The sequence below is a fragment of the Caretta caretta genome, chromosome 4 (assembly GCF_965140235.1).
Source record: "Caretta caretta isolate rCarCar2 chromosome 4, rCarCar1.hap1, whole genome shotgun sequence".
NCBI lineage: Eukaryota > Metazoa > Chordata > Testudines > Cheloniidae > Caretta > Caretta caretta.
The window spans coordinates 27,144,408-27,158,072 of NC_134209.1; the positions used below are offsets into that span (position 1 = coordinate 27,144,408).

The following is a 13,665-nucleotide window of genomic DNA, read 5'->3' on the forward strand; positions in this document are numbered from 1 at the left end:
AGGGGATGTGGCACCGTCTTGTGCAAACGTGTCTGTCCTTGACATACCTGCTAGACAGGGGAGAGCCGGAGCCAAGGTTTAGATCAAATACATAAAATAGCCATGCAGATTTTACGGAAATTCTAGGAAAACATTTCATAAACAGCACTGTACAGATCACCCAACTTCATCAAACTGCTGGGTAGCCTAGACCAGAACACATTATTTCTCTTTACTCATCGCTATATGGTGCTTTTAGCACCACTCTGTCATATAGAATATCAAATACTGTACAAATTTTGTCTGGCCCTGGGAAAATACTGTAGGAGGTATGCATTTTCTCTCATATAATCTCGGAGTGGAAGGCTGATTGAGTGCTTTCTGTTTTACTATATTTAAATAAAATCTATACATTTTGGCACAGTGAACAAATTTCCAATTACTAAATAATAATTCCGTTTAACAGGGATGGGATTTGACCCTGATTCAGCAGAGTAATGAAGCAAGTGTTCAACTTAAAGCACCTGCTTACATTCATCATTACTGAAGCAAATGCTTAACTTCCAGCATGTCCTTAAGCTCCATTGACCTCAGTGGACCTTAACCACATTCAGTGGTTTGCTGAATCAGGGCCTTATTTAGGATGGTTCCATCCCATGCAGTTTGTTTTTCCCCAGCAACAGTGAACGGCAGGGACTGAAAAACAGTAAGACAGATGAGTGTAGAACAATTCATAATGGGAATTTATAAATAGCACTTTTGCGGTGTCCTTATGTTTTATAATAAAGCAGAAAAATGCAAATGTTCCCTGAAACAACAAAAATACCCATCAACTAAATTAATATGGTCTCCTCACTTATTGATTTCTCTGGCTGTCATTACTGTACGTTGTCTTTGAAATTCACTTAATAGGATGCTCTGTCACCAGGAAACGCAACAGAAGCCAGACAGGGAGATCTGATTATTTGAGGAATACTGAAGCACACTGAAAGTATGGGGATAATTTAGACTATAATTACTCATACTAGCATTTGCCCAGGACACCATAGCGGACAGTCACAATAGAGAGAAGAGCAATAACTGAATAGGCATCAAGGTCCAGATCCTCAGCTGGTGAAAACTGGGATAGGACCACTGATGTCAATGGAGCTACATGGATTTATACCAGATGTGGAGCTGGCCAAGATCCTGAACTATCCTCTCATAATTACAACTGGTCTCTCTGGGTCAATACTGGGGCATGCTGGCAGGGCAGTGTGGAGAAGCCTGTGCCTGAAGGTTGGATAAGCCGAGGAATTCAACATTTCACCTGCACTAAAATCCCCTTTTTTCCTTAAGATGACAGATCTTTTTATATGACTGAGGATTATAAACTAGAGTCTTTCAAACAGATGGCAAACATACCAACTGGACAGTCAAGTGAAGAGACGGGTATCCAGAAAGGGCTTGAGGAGCCATTTATACCCATTATTAATACTTCATTTGTATCTATATAAGTCGAATGAAAATTCCAGTAATGGTATTAGCAAGATTAGCTACTGTGAGAAGCATTCCTTGCTGCCAATTTTTCCCGTAATACCAGGAGTGACAGGACATCAGCAAGGCAGAGTTTTTACGAAGCTTTAAGAAGAAGCAGGCAGCTTTTACAAATGGGTGAGCTGCTTCCACACCTGGGTTTTCCTTATCAGTAGATATCAAAAATTTGTTCAAGTTATTGAGAGTGGCTAGTTAATAGCTAGTTAAACTTCAGATCAAATGGCAGATGAAAGAGATCATAGGACTCTGCAGCCCAAGAAGCTGTTAGACAGCATGGGTGTTCGGAAACTATATGAGGTATGTCTACAAGCCTCCCAGCCTGGGCCCACAGATTTGTGTTAGAGGGGCTCAAGCTAGCATGCGAACAATAGCTATGCAGATGTTGCAGCTCTGGCTGAAGCTTGGGCTCTCAGGCCTAGAACATCAAAGCAACATCTACACCAGCATGAGTCTGTAGACCTGGGCTGGGAGGCTCACTCCCAGATGCAGTGTAGACATATCTTATTGTTACTGGATCTTCTTCCAATAAATGCTAATTAATATACCAGGAACTCTTTAGCTAAGCAGGCAGAGTGCTTTAAAAAAATTACCGTGGTGAATCGCAAGCAGGTTTTGATGCAAAAAGATTGATTCGTGTCCACTACCCACCTCCAAAATCAACATTTTGTCATTGTGCTTTTAAAATAATAAATTCCAGATCACTTTACCAAAAACCTAATTGAGAGCAAATATTCAATTGCACAGAGACCTCCAAATTTTTTCTCATTGACATTTTCTCTAATCCTCTAAAATAGAAGCTGTGACACAATGAGAAATTTGGAAAGAGCCTTTCCACATACACTAAAGACAAAATGAAAGGGAGTTTACCTTTGTTTGAACCACAGCCTGTCAAGTTTCCACTGCTTTGTAATGTATTATTTAATTATAGCAGCTGCCTGCTCTCAATAAGACGGCCACGTCTTTTGCTAGATGCTCTGGAGCTTGGAAGCCCTGTAGCATCCTAAGGAGGAGCTGTAAAGCTGAATGGTTAGCTTACCCATTTGCGGTCAGATAAGGACTTCTCATTGGCCAAGGTGCTGAAAGTTGTGGTCTGAAAAACAGAGTGTGAAAAATCTGTTAACCCAGACTAAATAGTTAAGTGTCATATTCACTGCATGGCAAACACAGAGCTCTCCCCTCTACTGTGCTGACTGCTAATGCCTTGACCTGCCGAGGTTTAGATTAAGAATCTACCCTATCTAGTGCATGCAGACCCAAAATGCTTTTCGAGGGAGAAATGTAGTGGGAAACATCCCTGTAGCTCACTTTTGCTGACATATATACAAAGCTGTTTTTGATGGACACAATAAAAAACAGAACTGATGAGAAGCCCAAGCTTATTATTGCTTGTGCTAGTGTCCTGAGGCACTTAAAAACCCTAATTGCATATTTCACTAATCACTTATTATTTGTTTAATATTAACATCTAAAGGACTCTGTCAACAATTGTGCCCCATTGCGCTAGGCACGGAACAAATATACACAGAGTAAGAAACAATCCCTTCCCTGAAAAGCAACATTTTCTAGGGAAGACAGACAAAGGGTAGGAGAAATTGATAAAACATACAAACAGAAGGTGGGGAATTGAGGCACAGAACAATTAAGTGACTCGCTCAAGGTCACACAGGTAGTCTGTGATTGAGCTGGGAACTGAACGCAGATCTATTGATTCCCAGTCCACTGCCTTAATTACCCAGCAATCCTCCTTCTCACCACAGTCCCTAACACTCATATAATAAATTAAAGAGCGTTTCTAGGGAACCAGAACACTTTCAAACCGCTAGAGAATTTGTTCTTTTTGACGGCAAATACCATCCTGTAATTCCCAGATAAAAAATGTTAAAAAGCAGTTAGATGGAAACTACAAATCAGTGACTGCAGTACTTGTGCATACAAATCATTTTACATGCAGAACTGTAGAAATTTTAAAGTCACATTTAAGCCCAGTTATGAGTCTGAGGGTGCCTCTACCATGTGCTGGTTCTCTGCACGGGGGTTATTTTCACCCTCTGAGGTTAGTCTGCAATCAAGTTATAAAGTTTAAGGAATTCTGAATTTTAAAATGAAGCCCTACAACGGGTGTTATTGATGTTAGGGGTGATTGCAGCTCATATCCAAGTCTTCAGACAGATATACCATCAGATTGAGGAAGGGCTAAGAAGTTTTGATGAATGATAAAACCTCCCTGAAAGTTGAGGAGGGTTGAAAGTCTGGTCATCATTTCCCATGTCTTCGCTCTATGCCTGCAGTGCTTCTTAACATTATACCAATGCCAACAACTTCTTGTTCATTGGGGCACGATGGGACATGAACCAGGGACCTATTACAGAGCATAAAATTCTCTTGTGAAATAACTTGTAGTGGCAGGGTATGGCAACTCCACAAAGCAAGGGAGATCTAATGTGTCTCAGACTGTGTTTTGTCTCGATTCTGACCATCAGGGCCTTCCACAAAACGCACTAGAAACTTTTTGCGAGTGTTTAAATAATCATCTTTATTCCTACTCATACCAGGTCAAATTTCTTTACAGGCCAAATGGGAATAATTATCACTGTAGAATAATATACTCAAAAAACATTGTCTAAAATCATACTCCCTGTATAAATGATAAAATTCTAATGCTTTCCAGGGATTTGTGAATACTGGAGATTTCAATTAGTCAAGTGAAAAGCATTTAAATGTGCCAGCAGGATTTATATTCTAAACTAATGACCATCTTCTGCATCCTATTTAGTTAATGAAGATTTGGAGCACTCCGGTAATTAAAGGGAAAGCTCATGTGATAAAATGAAAACCATGGAAAAATCATATCTATTTATATCTTCACTGAATGCTAAACATATCTAATAGCTCACCTAATCAAGACATAATATTTGCTCAGTTGAGATGAGCTAGAAATTTATGAGTTTCAAGAGATAGGTTAGACCAGGGACAGTCAATAGGCAGGTCACAGGCCAAATCCAGACCACCAGATGCCATTGAATCTTTTTATTTACTTGTTATCAACATTATTGTTTATTTTTTATTATTATTTTCTCTGGAGTCTGGACCTCGAGTATACCTTGACCAAGAAATTTGGACCTTGACAAAAAAAAATGACTACCCCTGGTTTAGCCTATGGAACAGAAATCAACTGAAATTTAAAAATTATTTAAAAAAAAAAAATCTCCATAGTATTTGAACTGTTTGAAGAAACGTTTAGCTTAGAGGGGCTAGAAAATAACCACCTCCAACTCCTGAACTATCAGCTGAATGTTTCTCCCACTTTCAATGCTTCCTAATTGGTAATAGCACCTGGAAGAGCTCTTAATTTCTAATGGTTTGTCGATACCATAACTTTACCTTCAGTTAATAAATGGCTAACCAGTTACTTGGCAAACATTTTCCACATGCTAGTTGAGCATCACACAAACATTTGTACCAAAATATAAGAACCATCAACGTCTATGTCCTGTAACAAATATTTGTGACTTTTTGGGTAGCAATACAAATGCGTTAGCTAACTTGAGTTAATTGATAGAACTGGTTTAAAAAAATTTAAAAAAAGAGAGCGATTTTTCCCCCTGTGAAAAATTTTCCATTTTCAGTGGAAATTTGAATATCAAAAAATTCTGGCCAGATTTTGGAGGAGGGATGGGAGCGGGGAAGGAAAGCAAGGCCGGCTCTAGGGACCAGCAAAACAAGCAGGTGCTTGGGGTGGCATATTTCTAGGGGCAGCATTCCGGCGCCGGCCATGCTGCCCCTAAAAATGTGCCCCCGCCGCCCCTGTGACGCCCAAGTGTCGCCGAAACCTCTCATGGGGGCCCCTGAGGGGCCCAGGGCCTGGGGCAAATTGCCCCACTTGCCCCCCACCCCCTCCCCGGGCAGCCCGGCAGTGATGGAGCGGAGGTGAGCTGGGGCGGGGAGCGGTTCCTCTACCCCCCGCCCCATTACTTCCTGCGCTCCCCCCCTCAATCGCTCACCTCCGCTCCGCCTGCTCCCCTGAACACGCTGCCTCTCCCTTGCCTGAGAGGGATGGGGGAGAAGCAGAGCGGCGGCGTGTTCAGGGGAGCAGGCGGAGCGGAGGTGAGCTAGGGCGGGGGGTTGTGGGGAGGGGGGGAAGCTGCAGGAAGCAATGGAGGGGGGGGGAATGCGGCACGCCCGGGGGAGGAGGTGGGGCCAGGGATTTGGGGAAGGGGTTGGGAAGGGGCGGAGCTGGGGGGGGCACAAAAAAAAGCAGGGGCGACCAGAAATTGTTTTGCTTGGGGTGGCAAAAATCCTAGAGCCGGCCCTGAAAGAAAGGGCACCAAAAGTACACGTTTTCCCACAGAAGCAGACAACATTTCAGAAAAACACAGTTTTGATGGTAAATTTCAGCCAGTGATAGAAAATCTTCTGGTTAGCTGGCAATTAATTTCTAACAGGCTGATCCAAAGAGCAGTGAAGTCAGTGAAAAGATTCCCAGTGTGCTTTGGAACAGCACCCAGGTGATTAATTCAACACTGGCCAAGTTTGGGAACTGAATTTAAATCAGAATTTAAACATCTGACTGCTATTCAGAGGTCTACCCGGAGAAGTAACCATCTCTGAAAACCCACCTGTCTCAACCTGAAATTTAAAAGACAATATCATCCCTATCTTAACCCTGAATTTATTTTTAATTAATTTCTCTTCCACCTATCACCTTTCTCCACCTCTCCTGTCCTTCCAGGTCAGAAAGGCTTTCCTCCCCAGAAGAACTGCAGTCTGTTTGCACTGCATCAACTTGAATTCATTGGTGCAACCAGGCCATGTAGTCAAACTGAGTTCATCTGAGAGGATCCCTACTCTCTTTCCCTTCTGGTAAGAGGGATGGACAGTGAGATGGGAGGAAGGAGAGAAATTCATCTTTTATATTTATTTTCCACAGTTGGACACTCCTTTTCTGGGCTTTTGGCGTTCTCTCATTTCTTTTTTCTCTCCATTTTGGAGTTTTCTGCTTCAGCTGATGCTGAGGCAGCATCTTTCTACTCTTGAACAGTTTGATAGCCCTCAATAAAGGAGCTAAACAAAACAGAAGTGTTATAGAAGCCGGAGCACAGAGATCTGTATATTCACACAACAGTATTTCTCATTAACTATACAATAATTATGCAAATCCCTGAGATCCGATTGGTTAATGACGGTCAACCATTAAGGTACGGGAATATACACACTGTTCGGCTGAGTTCGTATAGTTATGAAAATCAGAGAGCCAGAACCCATCAGAGTTCAGGGAAGTGTGTAACTGCATAAGCACATAGCATTCTGGCAGCAGAATTATAAATTATGTACAGTAACTGGGAGGGAACTTCTGTTATGCATCAGTAACTAAACTGATTACCTGAGACAATCACATTTCAAAATAATATAATACTTGTAGCCTCTGTTGATAGCACCACTGTGAACACTACAATCAATACCCCACAGTCCAAGATGAGTGATAGATATTGCTGGCCAATCTATTTTCTGGCAAACTAACTCTCTTTTCACTTTATGATGGTCCCAACCTTGGAGACAACATAATGCTGGCATAATAAGGGAAGATTCCAAGATGCTTAAACTAGCCCATTAGCCGCTTGCTTAATCACTGATGAGGCGGACCATTTTTGTCCTCTGGGAAGTGAACCAAACATCATGGTTTGGGTTCTGAATTAATTTAAAATCAGTTCACTGGAGAAGACCCATCTTCCAGCATAATCTAACTGAATACTGCTGGTAACTTGCAACAAGGAAAGTGCACTGTAATACAAAACTGGATCAGCAGCACACATCTATACAGAAGTGAAAACAATATGCTGGATTATTACAAACCAAAATAGAAACTATCAGATGCCCCAGATCAAATCTCTGAGATCCCCCCATTTGAAATGTTCTTGGATCAGAGCTCACTTTGCTTTTGGAAAGCAGGTTATGATTTCTTAGGTTACTTCCAAACCATTATGGATGCACTATCCTTGAGTTTTGGAGGAGAAATATATGGCTGACTGAATCAAAGGCCTTCAGCAGATCAATAAAAGTTACCTGTACTATGGCCCTCACCCATTGCCTCAGAATTCCACTGGTGATTGAGCTTTGGTAGAATGAATAGTTCTGAAATCTGACTAGACTAAGAAGCTCTTGCTGCAGCAGAAGAGACTGAACACAGTGAATATTCAGTGAAAACAGTTGGCAGTCACCAGCCAACTGCAGTCACCTTTAGCCAGGAAAATCTTAGGCCCAAAATTTCAAACTCAGTTGTCTAAAATTAGGCTCATAATCCAAAATTAGACACCTTAAATACCTGATTTTGAGTAGTGCTGACTACCCGCAAATTCCACTGAAGTCAATAAGAAGTGGAGATACTCAGCACCTTTGAAAATCAGACCACTTTTATTTAGTTGCCTAACTTCAGGCAACCCAGCTTGAAAATTTTAGCCTCTGTCTCAGAAGAGTTCCTCCATATTAACCACACTGCACTATGCAGCTCACTCTTTTAGTGGCCGGAAAAAACAGCAGTTCATTAACGTATTTGTTTGTACACATTTTTCAAGTCATTTAGCCAATGAGGGTCAAAACGAGCGAGTTCAGTCAGACCACTTAGTGGAGTAAGGACTACCTCGCATCAATAAATGGCCTTTCAGAATGGAGACATAGGCACAACCAAAATAAATCCACATGACTCAGTTCTGTTTTACATTCTCCTTTATGCATGAGGACAGATGGTCCTCTGCTCAAGACTTTGGGGTGGGGGGAGGGCTCAGCAGATTTGAGTTCCATTCCTAACTCTGCTGTAGACTTCCTGTGGGACTTTGGGAAATCACTGGCTCTCTCTTTATCAGTTCCCCCTCTGTTTCTTTTCTTTAGCTCCCCCTTTGTCTGGCATGTCTATTTAGACTCTCAGCTCTTTGGGTCAGGGACTGTCTCAAACTATATGTTTGTACAGCGCCTAGCGCAATGGGCATGAATGTGATATTATAACAACTACCCAGAGACACTGCCAAAAAGACTAAGGGTATGTCTACACTACCCGCCGGACTGGCGGGCAGCAATCGATCCAGCGGGGGGACGGGGGGGGGTCAATTTATCACATCTATCTAGACGCGATAAATCGACGCCCGAGCACTCTCCCGTCGACTCCTGTACTCCACCGCTGCAAGAGGCGCAGGCAGAGTCGACAGGGGAGCGGCAGCAGTCGACTCACCCTCGTGAAGACACCACAGTGAGTAGGTCTAAGTACGTCAACTTCAGCTACGTTATTCATCTGCAGCTATAGCTCGAAAGGTAACTGTACAAAAATGGCACCTTCTTAGTCAATATAGGTCATTCCTGTGGGTCTGAGTCATGCCTGCTCACTTTACTGGCACAAACCATCTTTCCTTCCAATCCCTTTAGATCTATACAGCTGTGGGCATATGAGCTGGATTCTGCTCCACATCAGGCACCAACAGCACAATTGTCAGGCTCCATAATCTATTACTGGTGATCATGGAAGGTATGTAGAAAGATCTCAGACTGATTTTCTAGTCTCAGCTTGAGTTTTTGGTCATCAGTTAGAAAATTATCCCAACTGTAAACTGAAGGGGGCGGGGGAATGACCTAGAATCCATGAGAGGATAAAAATGGAGGCCCATCGTAACATTTTAGAGAACCAATTTTTGGCGAAAACATTGGGTGAAATCCTGTGCCCACTGAAGTCCATGTGAGTTTTGCTACTGACTTCAGTAGAGCCAGGATTTCACCCACAGTATGGAGTGAAAATGTAATGATAGGAAAGAGTAAGAGCATTAGATTCTCAGCTGGTATAAACTGACTTCACTGTAGTTATGCAAATTATATCAGCTGAGGCTCTGTTCCTCTTTCACTATAAGAAAAATAATGACCAGGAGAGAGGGGATTAGAACTTCTTTGCCATCGACAGCTTTGTATGAATTGCAATTGTGATGGATGTCTTTTTCAATTCACACTACTCACTTTCGCCAAGATGCTTTCAACATGTCACTCCCCCCATCTTTTCCTTTCATTAGTTAATTCTCTGTGACCAGTATGTACCTGTATATATTCATTGCAAACAAAGACTACATTAATACATAATACAGGCTGATGGAATGAACACAAGGGGCAAATTCAGAGATGATCAAAAGTCATTATCATAATCACTGGCTACTACAAATCGTTTAAACCCAAGCACAACGGTAATGATTGCCTCGAGTCCCTGTCTGATGTGTTCTTGTTTAAAAGCCCAGCACTGATGTTGGTGAATGAATGTTAATTTGCCATTATCTCAGCTGCCCTAACTGACAGTTTGACGGGAAATCAATAACTACACAATTCAACTGCTGGCTGGAAAGTAAAAAAACCTGGTTTGCCATAAGTGTGCCGAACACATTCCACAATTAGAACACTGATGGATAGGGGCCTCCTACTGCTTATCTCCACCTCCTTGAGCACATGGTTGCTGCATGTTCCATCTCACTAGGGATCTATTCTATCTCAGCTGTAAAGGTCTAACAAAGGAAAACACTTAAGGAGTGTGATTGAAAAAGGCATTCTTTTTGGTGGAAATCCCCCCAAAAATTCAGCATATCACTTGGGTTCTGTTCTTACACACCACACCTTGAATGCTTTTAGAGGTCCATGCAGAGATAACCTCTATTTGTTTCATGTTAGAATATGTAGATGTCTGGTAATCAAAGACTTACAACTGCTGCCTTGATGAATTCTCCCTCAGCAAACTGACCAGGCATTGTATCTTTCCATGCAAAGTAGATCAACCACCTTCTGCAGAACTAGATAGTTCACATACATAATGACAGGTTTCAGAGGAACAGCCGTGTTAGTCTGTATTTGCAAAAAGAAAAGGAGTACTTGTGGCACCTTAGAGACTAACCAATTTATTTGAGCATGAGCTTTCGTAGTCTCTAAGGTGCCACAAGTACTCCTTTTCTTTTCACATACATAGTAATTGAACAGCACTGCTTGAGAATGTCATTGTGTGTTTTAGAAGGTTAAATCTACAGGGCCAAATTCAGAAGCCCCTAATACACAAGTCCAAGTCTTGGGAGTTTCATAAGTACATTTCCTTTGTCAAGTCCCTTCTTAAAAGTCATCTGCCAGAACACATACAGGAACGATACCAAAAGTTAAGCAAATGCTGAGTTGTGATCACTGCTGATTTTGATAAGAATTGTGCACCCAACTAGTCTGTGCTAAAACATACTGACACTTTTGTTACCCAATTCATCACTTCTAGTTGTTTCTTTCATTCACCTGTCTTGCCTTTAAGGCTGTAAGTTCTTTTGGACAAGGATGGACATTTCTGATATGTTTGTAAGCACCCAGGCACAATGGAGTCCAGTTTGGTTGGCCTGTAAGTGCCGCTGCAATCTAAATGATTGTTAATAATATTTGACAGCAGAACTTGTCTCAGACTCAAACTATAATTTTTTAAACAGCTCCATTACATTTTTGTTACCAAGGATGACTAGTCCTCTGCACACTCCAGCAACTAAAAATATTCTGTGTACTCTGAGATATTAAGAGTATTGCGGACAACAACAAAAAACTTGTAGCCCTGAAAGCTTTTGAGCCAGATTTCTAAATCCATCTAAGTTTATAAAACCTCCAGTTCAACAGTTTACCCACCAGATGGGATTGTATATCAGGACTACATGACAATGTATTCTTAATCACAAAGCAATTATCATTAAATACCCATGTTCAAGGATATCACACAGGGAGGATATGGCTCTTCGTTCTGCCCAGTGGATCACACTCCAGCAAATTGTTTAAAACCTTTTAGGGTTGTGACTGTCCAGGAAAGTGGCTGGCAAGTAATGGTGCTAAATAACCGTAATGGTGCTAAATAACCTGAGTTTTGAGGCAAACGAGCATTTCACAGGTGTATATAAAGCATCTACTGAAACAGTCAACGCATTCCAACAGAGGGGGAAAAATTAAATAAGTAAATGACAACCCAAAAGAATATCTCCACTTATAGTGCGTCATTACACAATAAGACATCCCCAGGCTCTGAGTGTGTGTAATTAAAAAAAAAAAAAGAGTTCTGTCATACTTGGCAGTGCTACCTCTAGCATTTCATTTTCATAGTTTCTGATTCTAGACTCTCACTTCTGTGCCATCTCAGCTTTTTCTTCAATAGGAAAGGAAGCGTGTTCTTGAGTTAGTTAAGAGAAGGTAAAATCCTACTGAAGACAGGCTGTTTGTACATGAGTTAGCAGGTCCAGGTAAATCCCCAGCTCTCCCACAGTCTTACCGCACCTACCAATTCATGTGAAAACTACAAACAGGCTTATCTTTGCTATGATTTAACCTAGTCTTAGTTAGCTTGGGTTAAGAACGCATCTTTTTTCCTAGTAAAAGCACACTCTGATTGTCTGATTCCTTAGAAAAGGAGTACTTGTGGCACCTTAGAGACTAACCAATTTATTATGCTCAAATAATAATAATAAAAATTTCCTTTTCTTTTTGCAAATACAGACTAACACGGCTGTTACTCTGCAACCTGATTCCTTAGACTGACCTTTGGGTCACAAATGACCTCTCTATAGTAAAAAATTAAGAGCTGGTTGAAAACTTTTTCACAAAAAAAATTCACTGTAAAATGGGTTTTGATCAAAAGTACATTTTTTGTGGAAAAATATTGCTATTCAGATTTTTAAAAATTCATAGGAAATTTTGAAATTAATTTTTTTGTTCATACAAACTTGCATTTTGGGTTGAAAAACAAAGGAAAGGAAATTTTCCATTCAAATTAAAAAAAAGCAACAAAAATTTAAAGAAATATCCTCCCAAAATGTTCATTTGTCATGAAAAAAAGTTTTGGCCAATGTTTATTCTTCATAGACACTGTCCCCTAATCCAAAATAGCTGTCTTAGGGAAAGGTCACCAGCAGTCTGGACATGCTAATATTGTTCCATAATAAAAGCAAGCCAGGCAGCCATTTTAGTCATAATTTCCTGCATCTAAGTAGTACAGCAATATTGCAGCTGGAACTTCTTTCACAAACATATTTATATCCCACTGTACTCCTTGAAGTAAAAATAATTAAGGCTGCAGACGTATGTTAGAATAATAAATGAATTTAGTGACAGCTATATGGAAGTGCACAGGGTGGCAGGGAAAAGCTTGTGTGTTTCCACAGACTCTCTAGCAGGATATCAAGTGACCATATGCTAAACCAACAAAATACTAGAGCTGGTCAGGAATAGTTGTTCCCCCACCCCCACCCCGTGGAAAATATTGACTTTTTGACAAAATATCAAAAAAAGAAACATTTTGATTCAAAATGGACCCACATGGGAGTGGTAGTTGGGGTGTTCCCATTCTCCTCTGTAGACCAAGCTCTCTAGCCAGACTACAACTTCCATTTCCTTGATGTAACACTTTCTGCCCCCTTGGGGAGGGGATACATCACAGGAGTCCCTGGCTATGGTGCATTATGGGAGATATAATCTGGCCGTACAGCCCATCCTACAGAGGAGAATGGGAGCCATCAGGCATCTGAACTACAACTCCCAAGAGGCACGGTGGTGTTATTTCAATTTCAATATTTTAAGTGTTTGTTGAAATGTATCAGTTTTTGGCTGAAAACTGAATAATTTGCAGTTCTGGGATGTGGAAAGCAGACACTAAAAACTGAGGATGGAGTGGAGGTCAAGGATAATCTAGGCATGGCCCAATATCTAAACAAATACTTTGCCTCAGTCTTTAATAAGACTAAAGAGGATCTTAGGGATAATGGTAGCATGATAAATGGGAATGAGGATATGGAGGTAGACATCACCATATCTGAGGTAGAAGCGAAACTCAAACAGCTTAATGGGACTAAATCGGGGGGCCCAGATAATCTTCATCCAAGAATATTAAAAGAATTGGCACAAGAAATTGCAAGCCCATTAGCAAGAATTTTTAATGAATCTGTAAACTCAGGGGTTGTACCGTATGATTGGAGAATTGCTAACATAGTTCCTATTTTTAAGAAAGGGAAAAAAAGTGATCCAAGTAATTATAGGCCTGTTAGTTTGACATCTGTAGTATGCAAGGTCTTGGAAAAAATTTTGAAGGAGAAGGTAGTTAAGGACATTGAAGTCAATGGTAAATGGGACAAAATA

At 41.0% G+C, this 13,665-nt stretch overlaps 1 protein-coding gene across 1 annotated transcript in view; it reads right to left on the minus strand.

Moving 5' to 3' along the window:
• The window catches only part of RASGEF1B (RasGEF domain family member 1B), a 374,925-nt gene that overhangs the window by 262,202 nt on the left and 99,058 nt on the right, over positions 1 to 13,665 (minus strand). Inside the window, exon 3 of the mRNA XM_048847458.2 lies at positions 2,552 to 2,605. Within this exon, the coding sequence (XP_048703415.1) occupies positions 2,552 to 2,605 (54 nt within the window). The remainder of the gene's footprint in view (positions 1 to 2,551; positions 2,606 to 13,665) is intronic.